Here is a 25,473-nt window from a genome sequence, read left to right as displayed (position 1 = left end):
ACAGCAAACGATAACTGAACTATCTTATATATATATCACAATATGCCGCATTACCTAATTGTTAATTAGATAGTTGTTGTTGAATTTCACGCCGCACAGTCAAGAAGTAATATCTGCATTCCTAGCCCTAACCTAAAACCTGAATTCATATTATTTTGAGCGTTGGCCGTTTTTTTATGGGGGTGAGGCCTTGTAAAAAAGATCCGCAATATAATACTTTGATTCTTTTTAATTGTTCGTATTACTTATCCAAACTGAACTGAGCTTCGGCATCCCTAATTCCACTCAACTTTTGTGGTGATCTAATGATATTTAATTAATATAAAATCCCACTAAATTTAGTATGATTTTAATGCAATATGAGGTAAGATAACTAACTATCTTTCTCTAATTCTAAAATGATGAATCGCCAATTAATAAGGACTTTTCCGTAACATGCTCGCAAACAAACATCTGCCACGAATAACCGTCGAAATTTGTACCTATATCTTGAATAATTTCAAAGGTATTCATGGATAATGGGTAATCCTCTCTATTTACACCGTCTGTTCATCACTATCGATTTTTTATCCAGACGAAAGCTTGTAAGACAAAATTATATTCGTGTAGGATTAATAATTACCTGGTTGCTTTGTTGTCATTGAAAAATCGATTTTCTTATTTACGAAGAACATGATAAGATATTGTCCCGTTAAACATTATAATATAAGCATTTTGAATTTCTATTATTGGCTTGCTGAATAATGTGTCTGTGAATGAATATTTTGGAGGACTGCCGTTAGTAACTTTGTAGCGCAAGATGGTATACGTAACAAGAGCTCTTCACCAAACCGCCGGGCGGTTGCCTCCACCGTCAGCCACTTTCATTTAAATACTTATCTTCTCGCATATACGACCCGAACTTGTTATAAAATACAAGTACAATTCTTGAAAGTAATGTTTATATACATTGAGCTCAATATTTTTGGAGGAAGATAGACTACCTTAGACCGTGTTGGACTTTGTTCAAGAAGTAGGTTCTAATTGTTTTTGATTTGAACTCAAGGTAAACTTGGTAATGAATTCATTGGCCATATACCCCAAATGCCGACAATACATTATGTGAGCGTTTCTGCCTGTGAGGCGTCATCGCTTGCGTTGCATATAAGAATGATATTTACAATTTGATCATGGTTGCTGTACGATATTTTTTTTAATAAAAGTAAACACACTTTACAACGTTTTTACAACGAGCCATTGCAACGAAACAGCATCGGAGATGTTCTGAAACTAACGTGTATTTTTCATGATATTTCGTTAACGTGAACTATCCAAGCATCTCGCTTATCGCTCAACCATAACAAGTATAATAGGGTCGATCATTGGTATTATTATTGACTTATAATGCGATTCATTCATCACTATAGTTAACCCAGACTAGAATTTATTGAAACTTGGTTAGTAGGCAGGCTGTCGCGTATTGAGATAAAAGATACAACGAAAATAGAATTGCTGAAGAATAATAAAATCTGCTATTCGTGTACAAAATACGTAGGATGACTTATATAAGTGGCCTAATATGAATTGATTTATATGAAAATTTAGAGCTAAGTATAAGAGGAGACGAACCAAAAATGCAATTTTTTAATAGTCAATCATCCTTTTTTGACCAGAGGAATTGTTCTCGTTTCATCCAGTTGTGCGCAGTGTGGTGGATTTCCAACTGTTGCTGCGCTTAAACAGGGTGAGGAAAACCGAATCATAAATTCATCCCTATTGCTAACTCTAGTGCGCTACCAATTTTCTGTTCAAGACGAAGCTTAGCGATCATTAGTCCGAAGTATGAGCTAAATGTGAAAATTATTCGGCCTCTAGGGAAGATGGCGATGGGCATATGCAATGTATTGCAAACATACTGGTCGTTGTAAATTGAAGTGTTGCGTTAATGAGATTTTTGTTTTAAAATGCGATTTTTTTGTTCCAGTTGCAAGTGTATCTGTAATGTAAGTGTAACAAATTTCTGTTAAGTATGATTGTATTTAAAAAAACTGGCGGTAGCTTTCATGCGCTTACAACATTTAACTGAATACGCCTCATTTTTGTAACCCTTTTTAACGTCAATTTCATTCTGATATTTCGCTAGTTACAGGAATAAGATTATATTTTACGCGACTGGTGTTGATAAGTTTGGTAAAATCTTTGGAAAATACTTTAGTTTTACTTATTATTTTGTAACATGCTACGAAGATCCTAATTTAATTTGTGTTGATTTCTCATTTAGGACATCGAAATTTTATTTCATATCATTTTATAAAAAGTCAGTCTGCCATTAGTGGGCAAAAAGATAGGGATAGATAATCTTTACAGATTGCGTGCATATATAAGTCTTATGAATATATAATTTAAAAGTTTTACTGTAAACGTAATCTTTGTATCTGATAAAATATGAGATAACCAATTCAGTCTCAATTTCCTACGACTGAAAAAGGTTGCAGTTTCCTCTCATATTTCCATCCATATTTATGATTTCAAATCCCTCACTGAATTGCGAAAAACTAGTATGGTATCGTGAGGTTTTTGGCTTAGATATAGTAGTTGATGTCTATTATTATATACACGACTAGACAGGCTGAATGCCAGTTGTAAAAAGTATTTAAATTTTCAGTTAATAAAGCGTTGATCACCACTTATGAAAAACAGATAACGGATACTTCTAAAGATATAAATACTCCTAAAATTAAGTTGTTCTAGTTTGTAAATCTGTACTTCAGGAATTAATTAAATACATTTTCGTTTACATGTCATAAATATTTTTAGATTTAGACCCCCGAACAGGAGGACCACGCTCAGAAGTCTTATAATTCTCGGTCTACTTACAAATAATAGGTAATTTTTTAGGTAATTTATTCGGTACTGTCGGAATTTCATCCACAGTGAGCACACGATGTAATGTCACACAACCTTCCCCTTTCAGTGGTTTAACAGTTAAGTCAAGAGCGAATCCATCTTGTTTCTGTGGATTCGGTGTGTTTACAGTAGTAATGGAATAACTCATTGGTTCACCTTCCATCTCTAAAAGTTCCATCAATCTTTTATCACATAGACAAGAGGTGCTTCCCTCGTCTAGGAAACAGTATACTTCAATTTGTATACCTTGAGGTGAGGATACTTTCACTGGAACTATATTCAAGTATACTCCAGCTGAATTTCTGGTATAGTTCGTTAAGGTTGATCCCGATGTAGCAGTTTGAGTAGCGGAACTTGTACTTTGCTCTTTTCGTTTGGTATCTGTAACATTTCGATGAAGCATTCTATGATGTCTGCCACCACATCCTCTCTCAGTACATGCAGGATTCTTACGACATTGCCGTGCCCTATGACCAATGTATAAACAGTTTCTGCAAATATGAAATGAATTGTAGCCTCGCGTTCACTTGCAGATTTTCTTTCAAACTCTGGACAATGAATAAGAAAATGATCTTTTGAACAGATAACACATCTGTATCTATTTCTCACAAATGTACCTTTTCTCTCGGTAGATTGTTCAGGTTTGCCATCACCACTTGTTGAAGTGGAATTTGCATAAATTCTCTTCTTTTGAGGGTGTTTAGCCTTTTCCCTCTCTTTATGAGCTCTCATAGCTTTGCCCATCGATGATTGTGCCGTAATTGCTGCTTTCTTGACAAACTTTAAAAGATGTTCAAATTTTAGTTCAATGTTTCTATTTTCATAATCTGCTGCCTCCTCTTCCCATCTATTATGATACTTCAGGGGTAATCTACATGAAAGTTGAGCAATATTGTCAAAATTATTTAGATCTGAATATTGCTTCCAATGCGACAGTGTTAGGTAACATTCTTCCATTTTATGAGAAAGATCCAGAAGACTATCTCGATCATCTGGTTTCAACATTGGACCATGTACCAACTCTTCCATATAAGTTCTGGCAATCAACAATGGTCGTCCGTAAGCTTCTCTTAGAAGTCTCTTTGCTAAAGTCAATCCTTTACAGAACATTGACGAATACAGAACATTGACGAATCAATTCTCTTGCTTTACCTTTGCAAAACTGTTGCAAGTAAGTCAATCTCAGATTGTCATCTGAAATCTTGTTCTCAATATTTATCTTGAAACTATTCATGAATCTTGTATATTCTTCATGAGAACCATGAAACGAAAGTAATTCGGGTTTAGGTAAATCTACCATGTCACGCATTGTAGATGTCATAGTAGCAAGAATTGAGCCAACATATTGTGATGGCATATTAGGTACTTCTACAGGACTTGCCAAATTGGCTTGTCTCGTTCCACCTTGTCTAGTTCGAAATTCTTGATTAACGGGATTCATCACTTCCGCAACCACTTCCTGGACCGGATCCAGGGATAATCTAACTTGTGGCTCTCTAGGAGGCACAATACAATTGGTTTGACCCACTTGAGGTGTGTTTACTTCAGCCCGTGCTGCTTCACAGTTTACCAATTGTGCTATAGGTGGTCCAGATTCTATTTCTTGAAACTGGACTTCTTCATTGCGATTAGAGCTTCTTTCCCACACTTCAGCCTCTACACATGCGGCTTGATATTCGTGTATAGCTTGTAATCGCCTTATTTCTCTCTCTGATGCTGATTTTATTTCTTGAGTATTTCGTTCAGCCTGTTCCAACTCTGACAGTTGCTTCATTTTCAATTTTGCAAGTTCTCTGACAGCTATTGCCTCAGTTCTCTTGTAACTGGAACTTGTACTTTTGTAACTCGATGCTGTCTTTGCAGATCGAGGTCTTGACATATTAGATGATTTTCTACTAGCTATAGATTGTGGTTTTGATGGAGGATTCTCAACGATTTGTGTGCTTTCTTGTCTGGAAAGCCACTCTTCAACATGTGCTTTGAACTCTTCATATCCATAACTTTCTCTCTGGAAAGATTCTTTAGCTACTCTTTGAGCCTCTTCATCTACTGGCAGTTCTGCAACATGTATTTCATAAGCTTTAGAATACTCCACAAACATTGCATCTATTTCTTTTACTTGGGAGTGTAGAATCTCCTTATTTCTTGGATTCAACATCAATTCTTCTGCTGATCTATACTGACCATTCAAATCAGCCAATAAACGTTCCAGTTCTTCTTGTGAAACTGGCTTTGCAGCCATTTCGACTTTTAAGTGACTTTCTTCACTCAATCTAGGATCAATTGAAAAGTTTTGATATCTTTCAATTGCTGCTTACAATACTCTGGTTTGATTTCAAAATAGAAAACTTCAGTTTTCCTGCATTCGAAAACTTTAATGTTGCGCTCGATTCTATGTAGCCTGGTCACTTCTCACGCACATTAAGAGATTGGAGACTTCAAAAACGCGTCCCAATACCCCAGTCCTGACCCCAAACCTATATCGGTTAATTGTTACAACTAGTCCGTGCTTTCAAGCAATTAAAGTCTGTAAACAGCGGTTAAAGTGCCCCCAGATTCTTCTGTGCCTTTCAAATGCTGCCCCAATATAATTCAACTTGAAATCGGTGAATATCTTTAATAACAATCAACAGACACTTCAAATCAAATCTCGAACATGAATCAGGAAAATAGAACTTGTCGGGTACCGGAAACGGAACGTTGTTAATGGAACGAATTCATACAGTCATTCGTTAGTACCATCGACCGGCATGCCCCACTTCGACCTCTATCGCGTCGTCAAAAAAGGCTGAGGCTAAAGCCATGGCTAACCAAAGGGTTAATCACTTGTATGAAACACAGAAATAAGTTGTTTAAAACCCATTTTTTACGTGGAACCCCCTTGCAACGCTCATATTTCAAAAAGTATCGCAACACACTTACTTCCGTATTAGACAAAGCGAAGCAAATTCACTACCAAAATCTTATTTCCCAGACCAAGGGTAACCCCAGGTCTACGTGGCAAATCATTAATCAAATCACAACCACAAAAAATAATTCCAAGCATTCGATAGCTGAAGTATGTCTTGAAAATGGCAGTACAGTTAAAGACGGTTGCTTAATCGCAACCGAATTTAATAAGTACTTCTCAACTGCTGGACCTAGCTTGGCAGCCAAGTTTTCTAATGACATGTGTGAATTTAAGCCATTTCTTAGTAACCGTGTTAGTAAATCAGCTTTTATGACTTTGGTCACAGAATCCGAAATGATAGTGGAAATTCTAAACTTGAAGGAGAGAAAGGCAGTTGGGCCGGATAACATTCCTCCCCGCTTCCTGAAATTCGTTGCTGACCCGCTTGCGCCGCTTCTAGTTAAATTGTTCAACTGCTCGCTCTCGCTTGGAATTTTCCCCTCATCCCTCAAAGTTGCTCGTGTAATTCCTCTCTTTAAATCTGGCAATAAAAAACTTGTGTCAAATTACAGGCCAATTTCAATTCTTTCGTCAATTAATAAAATATTTGAACGTTTAATTCATAATAGGCTCAGTAATTTCTTTACAAAATATGACGTGATAAATAAACATCAATTTGGTTTCCAGAGTAATCACTCTACGTCTCATGCAATTTTAGACACCATCTCTTACATTTATGACAAATTAGAAAAAAAAGAATTTGTTAGTGCTATATTTTTAGATCTCAAAAAGGCATTTGATACCGTTAATCACAATATTCTAACCCAAAAGTTATGGCATTATGGTATCAGAGGTATACCAAATAAACTTCTCTACAGTTACTTGAGTGGCAGGACTCAATTCGTTCAAGTAGGAACCCACTGCTCCCCAGTCTTACCAGTGACTCACGGGGTCCCACAGGGTTCGACGTTGGGTCCATTATTATTCCTCGTCTATATAAATGACCTCACCCACTGTTCTTCTTTCTTCGCAAAACTATTCGCTGACGACACTATACTTCTAGATAGTGACAAATCTCTACCAGCTATACAGTCACGAGTGAACTCTGAAATTGTAAAAGTGGTTAATTGGATGAAGGCTAACAAATTGACATTAAATATCGATAAATCTAAGTCTATGCTTATTTCACCAAATAAACATAAAGCCAATCATAATTTATTAATCTGTATTGACAACATTACATTAGAAAAAGTCAATTCTTATAAATATCTGGGCATATATTTAGACAGTCAAATGAAATGGGATATTCATATAACTAACTTGGCTGCTAAGTTATCTAAGTCGGTGGGAATACTGTACAAACTCAGGCATTTTATACCAATTTCAACTTTACGTATGGTTTACCACTCGTTATTCCAAGCCCATATTCAATACGGTATTTCTGCATGGGGCTCCGCTGATAAAACTCTTTTACGCAAAATTGAAATAATGCAGAATAGGGCCATTCGTGCTGTCTCTGGCAGTGGACCTTATGCCCAACTTGATCCAATCTATTATAAACTTCGTATTATTAAAATGGTGGATATTTATAAATTAGAGATATTGAAATTGATGCACCAACATCACAACAAAAAACTCCCTGTTACATTCACTGATTATTTCTTGAAACAAAGCAGCGTGCATTCTTATAGAACACGATCCTCTGCCAGTAGTTCCTATTATGTAACTCATTTTTCAACCAAACGTACTCAAAATTCGATAAAATATACAGGCGTTAAATTATGGAATGCTGTATCCGATAACATTCGAATTATGAATTACAATTCATTCAAACAAGCTTTGAAAAATTTTTACCTGGATTCCTATGTATCCTTTTAGTCTGCTTCAATAAGTGGTATAGATCCCTTATAAGTATAGTAGTGTACCGTATACAACCCATGTCCCCCACCTTTTGTGTGGCTCGATTTTTCTATAACTGGTCATTCGGTCCAGGATCTCTATTTTACCTAAACGATCGTGACTTTTTTCACCTCTTAATGCCATTGGCATTGTCACCATTTTTCTTTGTTGTCCTCACAGAGCACGACCATTATCACTGAGTTTGCATCATTGCCCAAAGTACATGTGGAATGAACTTTTCCCATCAAAACTGTTTTTCCTGTCTGAATTGTACTTATATATTTATTTATTTATATATTGCCGTATCAGTACCGATACTTAATCCAACCCGGCTTCCCCTGTTATGGTTGCTGGGAATTCCCCTTCAGTTGCTAAGTTTCTGCAGCGTCCTGCCAGTCAACAATTTCATATTGTGATTGCGATCACCCGAGCATGACGCTGCGAGACTGACATACTGATTTATCGTAAACACGTTTTTTCTGACTTTTACTCGACACGATGGATATTTGTTCCCATTTAAACATTTCTCTCTCGATTCCCTTCACATTTCTTTTCAAACCATTCTCTTTTGACTTGCTCTCTCGATTCGATTTATGTTTTCTAAATTTCCCCTGAGCTAACTTAATTCTAGATTAATCATTTCTTCCCCGACTCTCTTGATTCCATTCATACTTTTTATTTAAACTTTTCTCATTTGGCTTACTCTCTCGATTCGATTTACGTTTTCCAAATTTTTGCCCTGATCATATATAACTCAACCTTAATCATTTGACGTTTTTTTGACGTCATTCAGCTTTAATGGTGTCGATGACTTGATAGTCTTTCGCGGCTCCTCGTTAATTGCAGTCGAAACATTATGTGTCTGTTGTTTTCTTTTGCCTTGATTTACTATGCTTGTGTTGTTCATAATGTTTCTTGCACGACGAAAATAAATTATCTGAATCTGAATCTGATACCGGCTATGAGGAACGTAAAGGAACGTTGTTAATGGAACGGTTTTCTGCCAAAATAATAGATAAAACTAAATAGATTATATGGCACAATTAATCAAATATAACAGCATTACCATTTTACAAGCAATAACAATTCACATCAATTAGCAGATAACCATATGTCACAATTATGTACAGATTAAATCCCATAGGATAAAATAGTATTCACAATGCTAAATTACAGAATGAATCATACAAGATAAAACAATATTTACATACCGAATGTTTAGGATCTCCAGGCAACTCAATTCAACAATTTATAATCCAAAGTAAATACAACTTAACTTATGTGACTAAATACAAGAAACAGCATTTATCATTCTATTTGGACTATATTACAACCCTAGCCGGTATCCCTACATTATTTTACAACTCCAGTATGAACCGTTGATTTTAAACCCAATTAATAACTTCAATTCGAATCGTTTATCCTAACCACGAATAGTAAACCCAATATTAAACACGATAAACAACTCCTAGCGCAATAGATTACACTGTATACAAGGACAGAAGGTGCCAACTCATCGAAGCAGCGTGGCGATAATTTAGAATTCCCGGGATTAATCGAGAAACAGGACTCTGTCGCAATAATGCTGCGTCGATACGTTTGCAACGTCTGCGTAACAACGTAAAACGTCATCAAATTAGAAACACGTTATGATTCTCGCTAACAATCGTCACCCGGTGGGCGAAAACGATACAGGGGCGAAAAAGCCGAAGGGGGCAATTTGGCGAAACTTGATTTTGTTCGGCGGCTGGCGCATCGTGCACTTGATTACTGTATTTGAATCCCTTGGGCGATAATCACACGCGAGAAGACTGCTGGACTGCTCCCCGCTGTGAGGTAGTTCGCGTAGCCCAGGGGTCGACAACCTATGGATCTGGCCCGCGAAGCGAAATAATCCGGCCCGCGACGCTTCACTGAATTGTTGCGACAAAACGGCGGCGATGAATTAATTTTATAATCTACGCTCGTGGAGTATATTATATTTTTTTACGTAACAGAATTTATCGTGAGACACGTTTAGACTAAATTATATTATATATAATCTAACAATTTAGTGAACAGCTACTCGTTTAACGATCCTATAATTTTATTATACTTAGTCAAATGGCAACACGCAGAAGAGTTGATGCTGAGTGCAGGGTTTCAATAGATCGGAAAATACTCAAATGGAGCTCCTTGAGATGAAATGCAATGAGGAAATAAAATTCATATTCTATTCGAGAAATGCATCACTGCTTGATTTTTATAAAAATGTATCTTCCTAAAAAAATCTCTATCAAATTTTACAAACCATGCGAAAAAATTCACTCTGATGTTTGGAAGTCTATATGTGTGCAAACAATTATTTTGGAAAATGAACATTACAAAGAACAAGCAGAGAACTAGGGTTGTGATGCCCATTTAGAAAATGTTCCAATCTTGGCTTCATTTAGTGTGCCGTCGAAAAGCTATTAAGCGTGATGCAGCAACTAGACAGTGTCACATTAAATGTCATTTGTAATTTTTTTCTGAGTTCTGACGACTGAGTTGAGTTCACAAATTGTCTGTCGCAGTCTTCGCACGCTGTACTGTTTTTAACTTTCAAAAAATATGTGCGGCCCGCCGGGACTCGCAACTCTTTATTTTGTCCCGCGGGCGACAAAAGGCTGTCGAACCCTGGCATAGCCGGTGGTTGGTTAGGGCTTCCCCCACTTTCAAGTTCATAAATTTCAAAAAAAATATAAATGGCTGATTAATTCTATGGACTGGTAACCGGACTGGAAGCCGTGGTACATGATGAGGAATCAAAGAGGAATTTTACCGAAGATTGTTATGATGTATTTTGGTGCAGGTCATCAGGTGATACCGGGCGATGTTTATAGAGATAGAGCCCCGGATTCTTTCATTTCCGACCTCTTATATGGTGGAAAAGGGATTTCAGCCGTGACACTATTGCTATCAAAACAATGAAATCGTCTTTCCATCAGTAAACGGGGAGATTTGAGATTGTGCTTGATACATAATATTAAAAAACTCGCTGGAGATCACCAAGCTCATTTGAAAACACTATAAACTTTGATTTGTCTTTTTGTTTATTTGGTCTGTATCGTTCGTTTCGGACTTTACATTTTTCTGTAGTGCCAGGGGGCGATGAAGTTGTATAAATTACTGTAGGGGGGCGATGGTACAAAAAGTTTGGGAACCACTGTTCTAGAGTTCGGCCTCAACGAGGTTGTTCAAAATATCTCGCTATTCGAGTCGTAACATAGCGTCAATAAAGTCAAAAGAATGCGTGAACTAGAATGCCCTAATGTCTCTATCCTCTCGCGTGTTGCCTCGAAAATTTTGTGTGATATAGTTTCAGTTAAAAAGACGATTGACAAAAATGAGTAGAATCCCACCGATTAGGCTCAATAAAATATTTATGCACTACAAAAATGAAAAGGTTGCATCTGCATTTTAACTGCGTGGTTTCGAGTATATGTGAATACTATTTTCCAGACTTAGTTTGAATTTATTCTTTTCATTTTTAGCATGATAAGTTAAGATTATATAATAGGGTGTGGAATTTCAATTTAATCGGTGTCCCCCAAATGCCGCGACCCACATTTGTCCAATTTTTAGCACATATGTCCCAATGCAGGGTGAAATGGTTAACGTAAAAGTATGAAGTGGAATTTTTGATTGTGTCTTGCGATAAATATTGTTCAAATTATAATGTTTTAATTTATTGCCTATAATTATATTGTGTCTTTCGATTAACTGAAGACTGAATTATCAGTTAAATTATCGTAATCAAGTCAATGTTTCTGGTATAGAGATAATTCTTACATAAGTCATGGTTACAAAGTAGTCTGAGGTCTCTCCAGTCATTTCAATGTACTGATGACGTTCTCTGAACCATGCCCTGGCTCTGCAGTTAACATGTTTGACACGCATCGAATCAGCAATCACAAATCCATTAATATTCCCTTTATTGTTACGTAATAGTGCTCGACAAAGACCTCAGCGATAGCATTGCACAACGACTGTTAGCAAGACAGTAATAAAGCATTACATATATGTGAAGATGATTCTCTTTTCATACTTGAAGATTATTTATCAACTTTCTGAAATGGGAAATAGACATTTGAAATTGCGTTTGGGCGATCGATCTGCATTTTTACTGCATCCGCGCATCTCCTGATTGACACGAACGATGTTGAATTGTATAGAAAACTCGAACGATAAAGCACTACATTAGCAAATCATGAAAACAGTAAAAAAATTTGAAGTTTGTGAAGGATGAAGTACTCTAAAATATTCAAATCAGTGAAGGTTTGTGAAGGATGAAGTACAGCAGCAGTGCATTGTGTATATAAAATTGCATTACAATAAAGTCAGCTTTCGGAGGTCCATTAAAGCAAATTTGACATTTCCTATTTCATTTATCTATGGATACTTATATTCTTCATTCTACTTCAGTTATTTCTAATCACATGTAATCTTATATATTCTCAGTTTCCTCCCTTTTTCCATTTCTTTTGGTGCAGCGCAACACTGCCGAGATCTCGTATGTCTTCCAGGTAATAACAAGTTGCGCGATTCTCACTTCTTCGGATGAATATCCATTGGGAAACAGAGAGAAGTAAATATGCGAAGTTCACTAACAGGTTAACCACGAGAAATGCGATCATGTCTCTCTTCCGATGCAGAGTACAAATCATGCATTTGTCTTCGTGATAGGCGATGTCACACCTAAAACAAAAATAATATTAGATATCATATTTACGATTTAAACAACTTTTAACACTAAAAACGCCAAAATATAAAATAAGCTATAATTAACGTCACTATATCGGCCATTGGTTGGAAGGCATAGACGCCCGATGGGCCGTATAAGGTAAAATGCTTTCTAGCAATTGAGTACTTTTAGGGTTAGCAACCTTTGTAGGGTACAGTTTTGTACAGTATTATATTCAAGTGAATTTCGTTTTTAATGGCAATATAAATTTGCACGGAAAAGTGCGCACCAAGTTACATTTCCGTTGCCTTTACCAATTTCACTTATACGTGTTTCTGTCGGAACTGTGAGTTGTTACCGGGATGTAATTTTAGGAGTCGACACCGAGACAAGGTTTTGCTATTAGATTTTTTCGCCCTCTGTGAAACTTTTCAACACCTCCACAAGCTTCCAACTATGGGGATCGGTACCCCAAGGTCAAAGTAATTTATTCACTACTTTTCCACATAAAGTTAGGATTCATCCACTGTATGAGATTGATCGAAACGATTGGCAACTAAACAACTAAATTGGATATCGCGTATAAAGTAACAAAGTACAAAACGGCCTGAAATGTAAATAGATGGCTGAGTAGCAATTGCTACTTTGGATCCTACGGGTACTGCGTGGTGGCAGTAAAGCTTCCTAAATCACAGTAACTACAATAATTACATTCTATACTCACTGGAAGCTTTCAGAAGTCCATCCATCAGATCCAATTGTCACGAGAACCCACGCAGTCACAGCCAGTACAGATAAGGAAACAAGGAAGCCAAAAACATGTTTAAGAAGATATGCTTTTATTAGGAAACGACCACTCATGTTCTTTTGATTTGACACAAGTCGCAGGATACACTGAGTCTTCGGTCCTATCAAATCTTTATCCTTTTTGTCTTCTTCAATATCGGTGACTTTGTACACGGACAAGATGTAAGGATATTGCTCGAGTGAAGCAAAATTTTCGAAGCAAAGCATAGAAAATAAATTTCTATCGCGCATGTTACCGAAAAATAATCGAACGTACCAGCTGTCCTCTATGCTTTTCTGAGAAATTAAAATTGTTATAATATATCAATTACTAGTTTCAGTACAGTGATAATGCTGAAGTTTGATTTTCAATAAATAAGGAATGAATCAGAAAGATTATAGCACCTAAAAATTATTATAGTTCTATTTGAAACCCGCATACTTCTACCTTCTTCGTTTTGACCTTCTGTGTATTTTTGCGTTGCTGTATCCTTGAAGCTGAGGGATTAGCATGACTTGAGACTTCTTCTAACTGACCAGCAGCTTTTTTTGATGAATCGAGCGGTGCGTCTTCTGCACTGTCAGAATTGACATTTCTTCCATTCCTTTGTCTGATTCCTGTTGCAGTGTTTGGAGAAGGATTCGAATCTTCTGGATCCGATGATTCAGATTCAGTATCTGAGTCTAATCCTTGTCGTTTGTATTGTGGATCATAGCTGCTCCATCCATCTAAATAATAGCTCCGACTGTCATAGGTTGAACCTCTAAAGAGAATGTCATGACAAATAGTAAAAGTGTGATATTTGTTGGGTGGATTTATGAGAAAAATTTTGTGTCATTGGCGAAGAAGCCACAAAGGATTTTGTGAAAAAAAAACTTGCGAGTATTGCACTGCAAACAAAGTAATATTTGATAGATTTCTGCAGTCTAATTAGAAATGAGCCACGAAATACTGTATTTTATTATCAAACATTTTGATAGAGCCTCAAGAACACAATAATGCGAGATTAATTTATGAAGTAATTATTATAAACCTGCATAATTTTAAATAATCAGGCTCGTCCAAGGGAAACGTCTCATGAGATGGGATGGGACAGCACACATTTGTATATCCCATGGCATACGTGGGACACGAAAACCGTATGATTTTCGGGGAAATGATGGTAAAACATTTCGTGATGGACTTCGTGTCCATATATTTGAGCATAGATCTCTTGTTAGTCATAAAGAGCAAAACATATTCAGCATTAACAATATACTTCGTGAAGGGGCTGATGGACACATGTATGATAGTTATGAATATAAAGTTAACAAAGACCGTAAACTTTGTTGTTTTGCATGTCCCTTCGTACATGTAGCCTTACTTAGTAGACGCTAAACCTAGATTTAAAATATTTTATTGAATTTTCTTCCAATGGGAATCTCATGAGATGGGATAGAACAGGCATAAATGCTATGGGATTGGAATTGGACAGAAAAATTTGTCCCATGGACAAGCCTGTAAATAATATTACTTACTTGCGATATGTTCCTCGTTTCTTTGTCTTCACAAATTCATAGACATCGTCTATCAATATTTTCATGAATTTCAAATGTCCCATCAATCTAGCACCGACACGGAAATGCCACCAAACAGACGGCAACGCAAAAAAAAAAGCCTGAGAAAAATTTCACAATTTAGAATATGTTTTATGATTTATTTAATGCATGGAATCTTCATAATATCCAATTGGGTGAGTTATTCCCTATGATTTATTTCTATCTACCATATGATTTAAGAAAGATTAGAATGAAGCATATTTTTCAGTAAGCTTTCTGAAGTATACTTAGCCGATTTTATATATTTATGTTTTTTTCATCGAAAACTGTTCTTTTTTTTGAAAGAATACAGTTTATGTGAGTCATTACGCGTAAATTTGAGTCTTCTTTTCTGATACATTTTTGAAGTTATTCATTTCAATTCATCGAAAGGGGTAATTACCCAAACAGGGAAAATTTTAACAATTAACAGTTCCAAGAGCGGCGAAATCTACACCTACTTCGATTATCATCCCATAAGGCATCCATTGGAGAAATGTCTTTAGATATGATGGATGTTTTGAAAGATTTTCTGAAGAAATGTTTGTATCCACATTACAAGCGTTGTTGTTGCCGTTGCTGTTGGTTTCTGACAATGACACATTCGATGATTCCCAACAATATGATGTTGCGTACGAAATGAAATCTGATTCCACAGTTACATTCCCAGCAGGGTAACATGATAAATTGGGACCTTTCAGAATGAAATGAATAATGTTTTATCAAGCATAGTTTTCTTCAAACAAAAGTAAGGGGAACTCGTTCTGGCATTGTGAAACAAAACGACAACACAGTCCACAATAAACAACTCCGCAAAACTGTATAATATAGGTCAAGTAATATTGCTGGAAGATACAGAGTTCATTAGAAACGTTTTAAAATATCATACTCAAAATACCCAAAATGTTCATACATTCACCTACCAATGGCCTCTGATAACTTAGATACTGCAGCGAGAAATAGTACAAGATAAACGCCGATGTAATGCAAAATTCGATCTGATCCGAGTTCGATTACAATTTCTTTTTCTTGTTTCTGAGAAGCATTTTCAAGTCCTTGGGCAACTTCAGAAGCGCTCGCCATTGTCCCCAACAACTCAGTTAATGGTGATGGTAGTTTTTGATATCACACCATTCGTGTAGATTACAATAAATAATAGTTAATCTGATAATCATAGAAGTTGCTATTAAAGAATGGACATAGTATAGTTTTATATCGAGCTATCTCATAATCATACCACTAGCGTATTTCCAGCCAGTGCCATATCATTACTATTTCCTAGTAGTAAATAAAAGCAATACCGATCGTACCACGTTAAACCCGTAAAGGATGTTTTGACTGGAAAGTCTCTGCAAAACGAATTGCGAGCTATCTTTTACAAATCATCCACAGCTGAAATAATATATACTTACTAAGTTAACCAACGTATCTTAACAAAGATGAATTTACTTGGATCGCAGCAAAGCAACCCGCGTTAGTAACATATCCCAAACTCACAAAAATTAAAACAAAAGGCCATTTGTGATTACGTTTATATTGTAAATAAATTGCATATAAGCTGTAGAGTATTTAAATATATATGTATAAAATAACATATACTGAAAACAAAACCAAAAACACACCTCTGCTGGAACATACATTTCCGTGTTGTTGGCCGTCAATGGGAGAGTTTGGCATAAAAAGTTATTATAATTATAATAACAGATTATAAAAGCTAAAAGATTTCTTCAAAAGCATTGCTATCAAACTCATTCTTCAATTACTAAATTCTTCTTCAAATGTAGTTGAAACAAAATAAAACCAAGATGACAGACCGACATTATCAATAAAGCTATTAACTGACAAAGGCAGTATTTATTTTGGTTCTTTTTAGGTTTTTTACTTCACACTATTCTACTTATATATGTTATTAAGTCTAAAAGCGTTTTAATTACAATACTCACCAAAGAAATCCATGTTCTTTTTTAATGAACGCTGCTGTTGAACTAATTAAAATGTAGCCTACTATCTGTCAGTTACACACATTATGCTATACTCATGCAAAATGAAAACTTATATACTCGAGAAAAAAAAGATTAAGAATAAAAATCATACTAAAAAACAGGAAGAGGATATTATTTCAGGCTATAATAATAATCACTGCCATAAGCTGCCTCAGTCTTCAGTTTCTAAGTTAGTTTTGTATTATTTGTAAGTAGACCGAGAATTATAAGACTTCTGAGCGTGGTCCTCCTGTTCGGGGGTCTAAATCTAAAAATATTTATGACATGTAAACGAAAATGTATTTAATTAATTCCTGAAGTACAGATTTACAAACTAGAACAACTTAATTTTAGGAGTATTTATATCTTTAGAAGTATTCGTTATCTGTTTTTCATAAGTGGTGATCAACGCTTTATTAACTGAAAATTTAAATACTTTTTACAACTGGCATTCAGCCTGTCTAGTCGTGTATATAATAATAGACATCAACTACTATATCTAAGCCAAAAACCTCACGATACCATACTAGTTTTTCGCAATACAGTGAGGGATTTGAAATCATAAATATGGATGGAAATATGAGAGGAAACTGCAACCTTTCTCAGTCGTAGGAAATTGAGACTGAATTGGTTATCTCATATTTTATCAGATACAAAGATTACGTTCACAGTAAAACTTTTAAATTATATATTCATAAGACTTATATATGCACGCAATCTGTAAAGATTATCTATCCCTTTCTTTTTGCCCACTAATGGCAGACTGACTTTTTATAAAATGATATGAAATAAAATTTCGATGTCCTAAATGAGAAATCAACACAAATTAAATTAGGATCTTCGTAGCATGTTACAAAATAATAAGTAAAACTAAAGTATTTTCCAAAGATTTTACCAAACTTATCAACACCAGTCGCGTAAAATATAATCTTATTCCTGTAACTAGCGAAATATCAGAATGAAATTGACGTTAAAAAGGGTTACAAAAATGAGGCGTATTCAGTTAAATGTTGTAAGCGCATGAAAGCTACCGCCAGTTTTTTTAAATACAATCATACTTAACAGAAATTTGTTACACTTACATTACAGATACACTTGCAACTGGAACAAAAAAATCGCATTTTAAAACAAAAATCTCATTAACGCAACACTTCAATTTACAACGACCAGTATGTTTGCAATACTTTGCATATGCCCATCGCCATCTTCCCTAGAGGCCGAATAATTTTCACATTTAGCTCATACTTCGGACTAATGATCGCTAAGCTTCGTCTTGAACAGAAAATTGGTAGCGCACTAGAGTTAGCAATAGGGATGAATTTATGATTCGGTTTTCCTCACCCTGTTTAAGCGCAGCAACAGTTGGAAATCCACCACACTGCGCACAACTGGATGAAACGAGAACAATTCCTCTGGTCAAAAAAGGATGATTGACTATTAAAAAATTGCATTTTTGGTTCGTCTCCTCTTATACTTAGCTCTAAATTTTCATATAAATCAATTCATATTAGGCCACTTATATAAGTCATCCTACGTATTTTGTACACGAATAACAGATTATAACTGTAATGCTTTAATATATGAACGCAAAAGTTGAAAGTCAACCTAGTGTTCCCATGAATCAAAACAAATCATCAAAAAGGATGAAAAGTTAAGTCACGTGAATAAGTATTAAAATAAAATAGCCAGATTATTGAAAATTTGATATTTATCCAGTAGTTACTCAGACAAGTGATAACAAAACTGCAACAATAAGTTCCACCTCATGTCTGATAAAAAGTTTGTTAAATAAAAAAGTTGTTTAACGCTGTTGTTTTGTATAAATCCAAACTGTTTAGCATACTCTTGGTGGCGATCATGAACCAATATTTGATGTGAGCATCTGTTTGGAATTCTTCGACCCAGACAATTTTTCATGAGACAACTGATTTCTTTTTTTACGGCATAAAGTCAAATATTAACTACGGTTCCGTAATTCATGCCTATAGTGATAAACAAGGATAACAAGAAAATCAAGCTTCCCGATGATGCATTGGCCGATTGTCTGAAAACTGAAAATCTTTCGGACAGAATCTATAGACTTTATAAAATCTGCCCGGCTGAGAACAAAGGTTGGAACATGGAGTTGGTCAAAAGTATGTTGAATATTCATTACCAGTATTCACATAGATTATTCCTATGGAAGAGAATTGTATGTAATTTATTTCAAAATATAACGTTCAGATTTCAGTAAATATCCATGACATTCAATAAAATAACATCGAGAGGATTTTATATAAATTTTAAATTGATTTTCCTGATATTCCAAATCTACTTTTGATTCAAACTTCAATTTTTCCACTTTATTGGTATATTAACCATTAGTTGCTTTCAATTTTTACTCAAATCTTGTCTCGACAGTGCGATAGCAATTTCTCATCTAGGGCTAGGCTATCTGCAAAAAAACGCTTGGCAATAATTTGAGAATTTGCTTGTCCAGAGAGAGTGACCCTGCTCAGACAAGACTGTGTAATTGTGAAAGAAATTTTAATGCATAAAACTGATTCAATTTACTAAATTAAGTTTATCATCATCGATATTTTTCAATTTAATTTTTTTTTTTTGTGGATAGAAAACAATTCGTTCTATCAGAATGATTTTAGAATATAGATAAATAACAAAGTTCAAATAATATTCATCAACATGCTTCTGTGCAAAAATAGTTTCTCGTTTATCGTCGAAAAAAATATAAATACTAAAAAATTTAAGCAGGATTTCATAAACATTCTGACATGATTCTTGATTGTAAGATTGTCCGTTGAAAATCAAATACACAGAATGTATAGATATTAAGCAAACTGAGGCAATTTTAAGATTTAAACAAAAAAAATAATGCAATGTTAGGTTGATTATTGCTCGAACGTGACTTCAAACTTTATTATGAAATATTTAAAACCTCAAACGGTAACGAGACTGTAGTGTTACACAAGGAGCCATTTTATGTCCATCAAACCTTTTCTTTTTAATCTTTCAAAGTTATTCTTCTGAATCGAAGTTGAAAGTTTGCAAATTTCCGAGTTCGATTGCAACTCTTTACAAAACAACGGAAAATATTTTATTTGTATGATATCAATTCATTGCTAAAGTTTTGAAATGTATCATTCATTTTGCTTTTTCATCTGCTTGGAACGACTTTCAAGTTTAGTTATTCTCACCACAGACTAAAAGTCTGTCGTAAACATGTAACTCCGTTTGCTAAGTGTGGATATTTAAATTATGCCAGTACTTCGAAAGGAGACCATTATTTGTCAATTTATTTTTTCTTTTTGCAACATAATTAATGGTCTCATGTTAAATATTGCAAATGAATTCACGTTATAATCCAATCATGACATTGCTTTTTAATGGGCTTCGTTCTTGTCTATCAGGAGAGGGCCTCGTATGTATAATGATATAGGGTGCATGAGCTCGAATAGAAGAAAATTTTATAAAAGTATTTAAAAATAAAGTAAATCAGAAATCTTGTATGAGGTTAAAGAATATATGTATTACTTAAGATCTACATAACATGTAACGAGGAACTAATGTATTTTACACTTTCTTTACTTCTTCGTTGCTATTCTCTTTCGTCTTGGGCATTCGATCGAATGCTTCCATGACACATTGGTTTCTGAATTATTCATTGACTCCAGTAGTCAATTTTTACAAAATATATCCACGATCAAGTATGAACACACGGTTTTCATTAAGAGTGTTCTTGGTAAATATAGACATGGCACAAGTCTGGGAATAATCTGAATGATTGTGCAAGTAGGAGAGGATTGAATCATCGGCACTGTATTTCCGGAATAATAAAAGTAGCAAAGTGGGCAGAAGATCGTTTATACAAACGTTTATAACATAAATATTGAAGGATTACGATTGGCCAACTGGAAATGAAATACACCAATCGAGAACTTTGAGCAGTGTAGAGTATGAGTATAGAACCACCTCCTCTGAAGTGACAAAAAAATCTTAGATTAAGCTATTGCCTGATCCGGTATTCTGGTTCTCATTCTTCTTAAAAGAAATATAAATCGAAACTTAGGCGATTTGTTATTTTGCATTTAAGTAAAGTTTATCATGTCTAACCCTTACGAAGCTACACAAGGTCTGGAACAGGCGTCTCAGAAGCATGAAAAAGAAATTGTCAACTCTTTACAAAACAACGAAAAATATTTTGTTTGTATGATATCAATTCATTGCTAAAGTTTTAAAATGTATCATTCATTTTGCTTTTTCATCTGCTTGGAACGACTTTTTAGTTTAGTTATTCTCACCACAGCCTAAAAGTCTGTCGTAAACATGTAACTCCGTTTGCTAAGTTTGGATATTTAAATTATGCCAGTACTTCGAAAGGAGACCATTATTTGTCAATTTATTTTTTCTTTTTGCAACATAATTAATGGTCTCATGTTAAATATTGCAAATGAATTCACGTTATAATCCAATCATGACATTGCTTTTTAATGGGCTTCGTTCTTGTCTATCAGGAGAGGGCCTCGTATGTATAATGATATAGGGTGCATGAGCTCGAATAGAAGAAAATTTTATAAAAGTATTTAAAAATAAAGTAAATCAGAAATCTTGTATGAGGTTAAAAAATATATGTATTACTTAAGATCTACATAACATGTAACGAGGAACTAATGTATTTTACACTTTCTTTACTTCTTCGTTGCTATTCTCTTTCGTCTTGGGCATTCGATCGAATGCTTCCATGACACATTGGTTTCTGAATTATTCATTGACTCCAGTAGTCAATTTTTAATATATCCACGATCAAGTATGAACACACGGTTTTCATTAAGAGTGTTCTTGGTAAATATAGACATGGCACAAGTCTGGGAATAATCTTAATGATTGTGCAAGTAGGAGAGGATTGAATCATCGGCACTGTATTTCCGGAATAATAAAAGTAGCAAAGTGGGCAGAAGATCGTTTATACAAACGTTTATAACATAAATATTGAAGGATTACGATTGGCCAACTGGAAATGAAATACACCAACCGAGAACTTTGAGCAGTGTAGAGTATGAGTATAGAACCACCTCCTCTGGAGTGACAAAAAAATCTTAGATCAAGCTATTGCCTGATCCGGTATTCTGGTTCTCATTCTTCTTAAAAGAAATATAAATCGAAACTTAGGCGATTTGTTATTTTGCATTCAAGTAAAGTTTATCATGTCTAACCCTTACGAAGCTACAAAAGGTCTGGAACAGGCGTCTCAGAAGCATGAAAAAGAAATTGTCAACTCTTTACAAAACAACGAAAAATATTTTATTTGTATGATATCAATTCATTGCTAAAGTTTTAAAATGTATCATTCATTTTGCTTTTTCATCTGCTTGGAACGACTTTTTAGTTTAGTTATCCTCACCACAGACTAAAAGTCTGTCGTAAACATGTAACTCCGTTTGCTAAGTTTGGATATTTAAATTTTGCCAGTACTTCGAAAGGAGACCATTATTTGTCAATTTATTTTTTCTTTTCGCAACATAATTAATGGTCTCATGTTAAATATTGCAAATGAATTCACGTTATAATCCAATCATGACATTGCTTTTTAATGGGCTTCGTTCTTGTCTATCAGGAGAGGGCCTCGTTTGATATTTCATGTCTTCCCTGATTTTATATTTCCTGTAACGTTATGTGAAGCCCTGATTCCAGCTGCCAATCACTAGATCCCATTAACAGGTACCTCAATTCCTTTCTAGCATAAAGGTATGGTTTATTCGTTGGTGATCCTGTTGTCGCCCTCAGCAAACCATGGGTTCCACTGTAACCAATAACCATGCGCCATCAGAATTTGACATTTATTGCCCATTGTTAGCTAATGGGCTTCACAATAGTATTGTTGTGATACAATCCACTAACGCCATCTCCATGGCTACCGAATCAGTGGTGTTCGGAGTTGTCTTTTCTTTTGTTGAAGCCTAAGTGACTATTATAGTCACTTTGGTTGAAGCGAGCGATTGCTGGTTACAGCAGATCGTCTCGAGATATTTTATGTATTTTTTTCCTCAATTTATTTAAACCTAGTTCGTTTTTTTGTTTTTGTTTTTTTTATTATAGTGTTAGACTTATTTTATAGGTGCCGCTGCTCGATAACCAGTATTGGTTTCTCGCGTCTCCTTCACCCTGAAATATGGCCAATTTATAATTTAATTTATTGCAATTTGTATGTTTGTGCCTATTTTAAGTATGGTGAGAAATAAACTACTGATTACTGATTACTGTATAATAATATAGGGTGCATGAGCTCGAATAGAAGAAAATTTTATAAAAGTATTTAAAAATAAAGTAAATCAGAAATCTTGTATGAGGTTAAAGAATATATGTATTACTTAAGATCTACATAACATGTAACGAGGAACTAATGTATTTTACACTTTCTTTACTTCTTCGTTGCTATTCTCTTTCGTCTTGGGCATGCGATCGAATGCTTCCATGACACATTGGTTTCTGAATTATTCTTTGACTCCAGTAGTCAATTTTTAATATATCCACGATCAAGTATGAACACACGGTTTTCATTAAGAGTGTTCTTGGTAAATATAGACATGGCACAAGTCTGAGAATAATCTTAATGATTGTGCAAGTAGGAGAGGATTGAATCATCGGCACTGTATTTCCGGAATAATAAAAGTAGTAAAGTGGGCAGAAGATCGTTTATACAAACGTTTATAACATAAATATTGAAGGATTACGATTGGCCAACTGGAAATGAAATACACCAACCGAGAACTTTGAGCAGTGTAGAGTATGAGTATAGAACCACCTCCTCTGAAGTGACAAAAAAATCTTAGATCAAGCTATTGCCTGATCCGGTATTCTGGTTCTCATTCTTCTTAAAAGAAATATAAATCGAAACTTAGGCGATTTGTTATTTTGCATTCAAGTAAAGTTTATCATGTCTAACCCTTACGAAGCTACACAAGGTCTGGAACAGGCGTCTCAGAAGCATGAAAAAGAAATTGTCAACTCTTTACAAAACAACGAAAAATATTTTATTTGTATGATATCAATTCATTGCTAAAGTTTTAAAATGTATCATTAATTTTGCTTTTTCATCTGCTTGGAACGACTTTTTAGTTTAGTTATCCTCACCACAGACTAAAAGTCTGTCGTAAACATGTAACTCCGTTTGCTAAGTTTGGATATTTAAATTATGCCAGTACTTCGAAAGGAGACCATTATTTGTCAATTTATTTTTTCTTTTCGCAACATAATTAATGGTCTCATGTTAAATATTGCAAATGAATTCACGTTATAATCCAATCATGACATTGCTTTTTAATGGGCTTCGTTATTGTCTATCAGAAGAGGGCCTCGTTTGGTATTTCATGTCTTCCCTGATTTTATATTTCCTGTAACGTTATGTGAAGCCCTGACTCCAGCTGCCAATCACTAGATCTCATTAACAGGTACCTCAATTCCTTTCTAGCATAAAGGTATGGTTTATTCGTTGGTGATCCTGTTGTCGCCCTCAGCAAACCATGGGTTCCACTGTAACCAATAACCATGCGCCATCAGAATTTGACATTTATTGCCCATTGTTAGCTAATGGGCTTCACAATAGTATTGTTGTGATACAATCCACTAACGCCATCTCCATGGCTACCGAATCAGTGGTGTTCGGAGTTGTCTTTTCTTTTGTTGAAGCCTAAGTGACTATTATAGTCACTTTGGTTGAAGCGAGCGATTGCTGGTTACAGCAGATCGTCTCGAGATATTTTATGTATTTTTTTCCTCAATTTATTTAAACTTAGTTCGTTTTTTTGTTTTTGTTTTTTATATTATAGTGTTAGACTTATTTTATAGGTGCCGCTGCTCGATAACCAGTATTGGTTTCTCGCGTCTCCTTCACCCTGAAATATGGCCAATTTATAATTTAATTTATTGCAATTTGTATGTTTGTGCCTATTTTAAGTATGGTGAGAAATAAACTACTGATTACTGATTACTGTATAATGATATAGGGTGCATGAGCTCGAATAGAAGAAAATTTTATAAAAGTATTTAAAAATAAAGTAAATCAGAAATCTTGTATGAGGTTAAAGAATATATGTATTACTTAAGATCTACATAACATGTAACGAGGAACTAATGTATTTTACACTTTCTTTACTTCTTCGTTGCTATTCTCTTTCGTCTTGGGCATTCGATCGAATGCTTCCATGACACATTGGTTTCTGAATTATTCTTTGACTCCAGTAGTCAATTTTTAATATATCCACGATCAAGTATGAACACACGGTTTTCATTAAGAGTGTTCTTGGTAAATATAGACATGGCACAAGTCTGAGAATAATCTTAATGATTGTGCAAGTAGGAGAGGATTGAATCATCGGCACTGTATTTCCGGAATAATAAAAGTAGTAAAGTGGGCAGAAGATCGTTTATACAAACGTTTATAACATAAATATTGAAGGATTACGATTGGCCAACTGGAAATGAAATACACCAACCGAGAACTTTGAGCAGTGTAGAGTATGAGTATAGAACCACCTCCTCTGAAGTGACAAAAAAATCTTAGATCAAGCTATTGCCCGATCCGGTATTCTGGTTCTCATTCTTCTTAAAAGAAATATAAATCGAAACTTAGGCGATTTCTTATTTTGCATTCAAGTAAAGTTTATCATGTCTAACCCTTACGAAGCTACACAAGGTCTGGAACAGGCGTCTCAGAAGCATGAAAAAGAAATTGTCAACTCTTTACAAAACAACGA

The 25,473-nt window shown here is 35.0% G+C and overlaps 1 protein-coding gene across 1 annotated transcript; it reads right to left on the bottom strand.

Moving 5' to 3' along the window:
- Nucleotides 1–11,611: 11,611 nt before the first annotated feature.
- LOC144422261 (uncharacterized) lies at nt 11,612–16,123 on the bottom strand. The gene is made up of 6 exons (XM_078112261.1): nt 15,665–16,123; nt 15,203–15,435; nt 14,682–14,821; nt 13,612–13,927; nt 13,102–13,460; nt 11,612–12,391 (listed from the first exon to the last, which is right to left on the bottom strand). The coding sequence occupies exons 1-6, from the start codon at nt 15,822–15,824 to the stop codon at nt 12,151–12,153; spliced, it is 1,449 nt and encodes a 482-aa protein (XP_077968387.1). The 5' UTR covers nt 15,825–16,123; the 3' UTR covers nt 11,612–12,150.
- Between the last annotated feature and the right edge of the window lie 9,350 nt (nt 16,124–25,473).

This window comes from Styela clava, chromosome 4 (genome assembly GCF_964204865.1).
Source record: "Styela clava chromosome 4, kaStyClav1.hap1.2, whole genome shotgun sequence".
Classification (NCBI taxonomy): Eukaryota; Metazoa; Chordata; class Ascidiacea; order Stolidobranchia; family Styelidae; genus Styela; species Styela clava.
The sequence above is the reverse complement of the archived record's forward strand: the minus strand, read 5'-3'. Positions and strand labels throughout refer to the sequence as shown.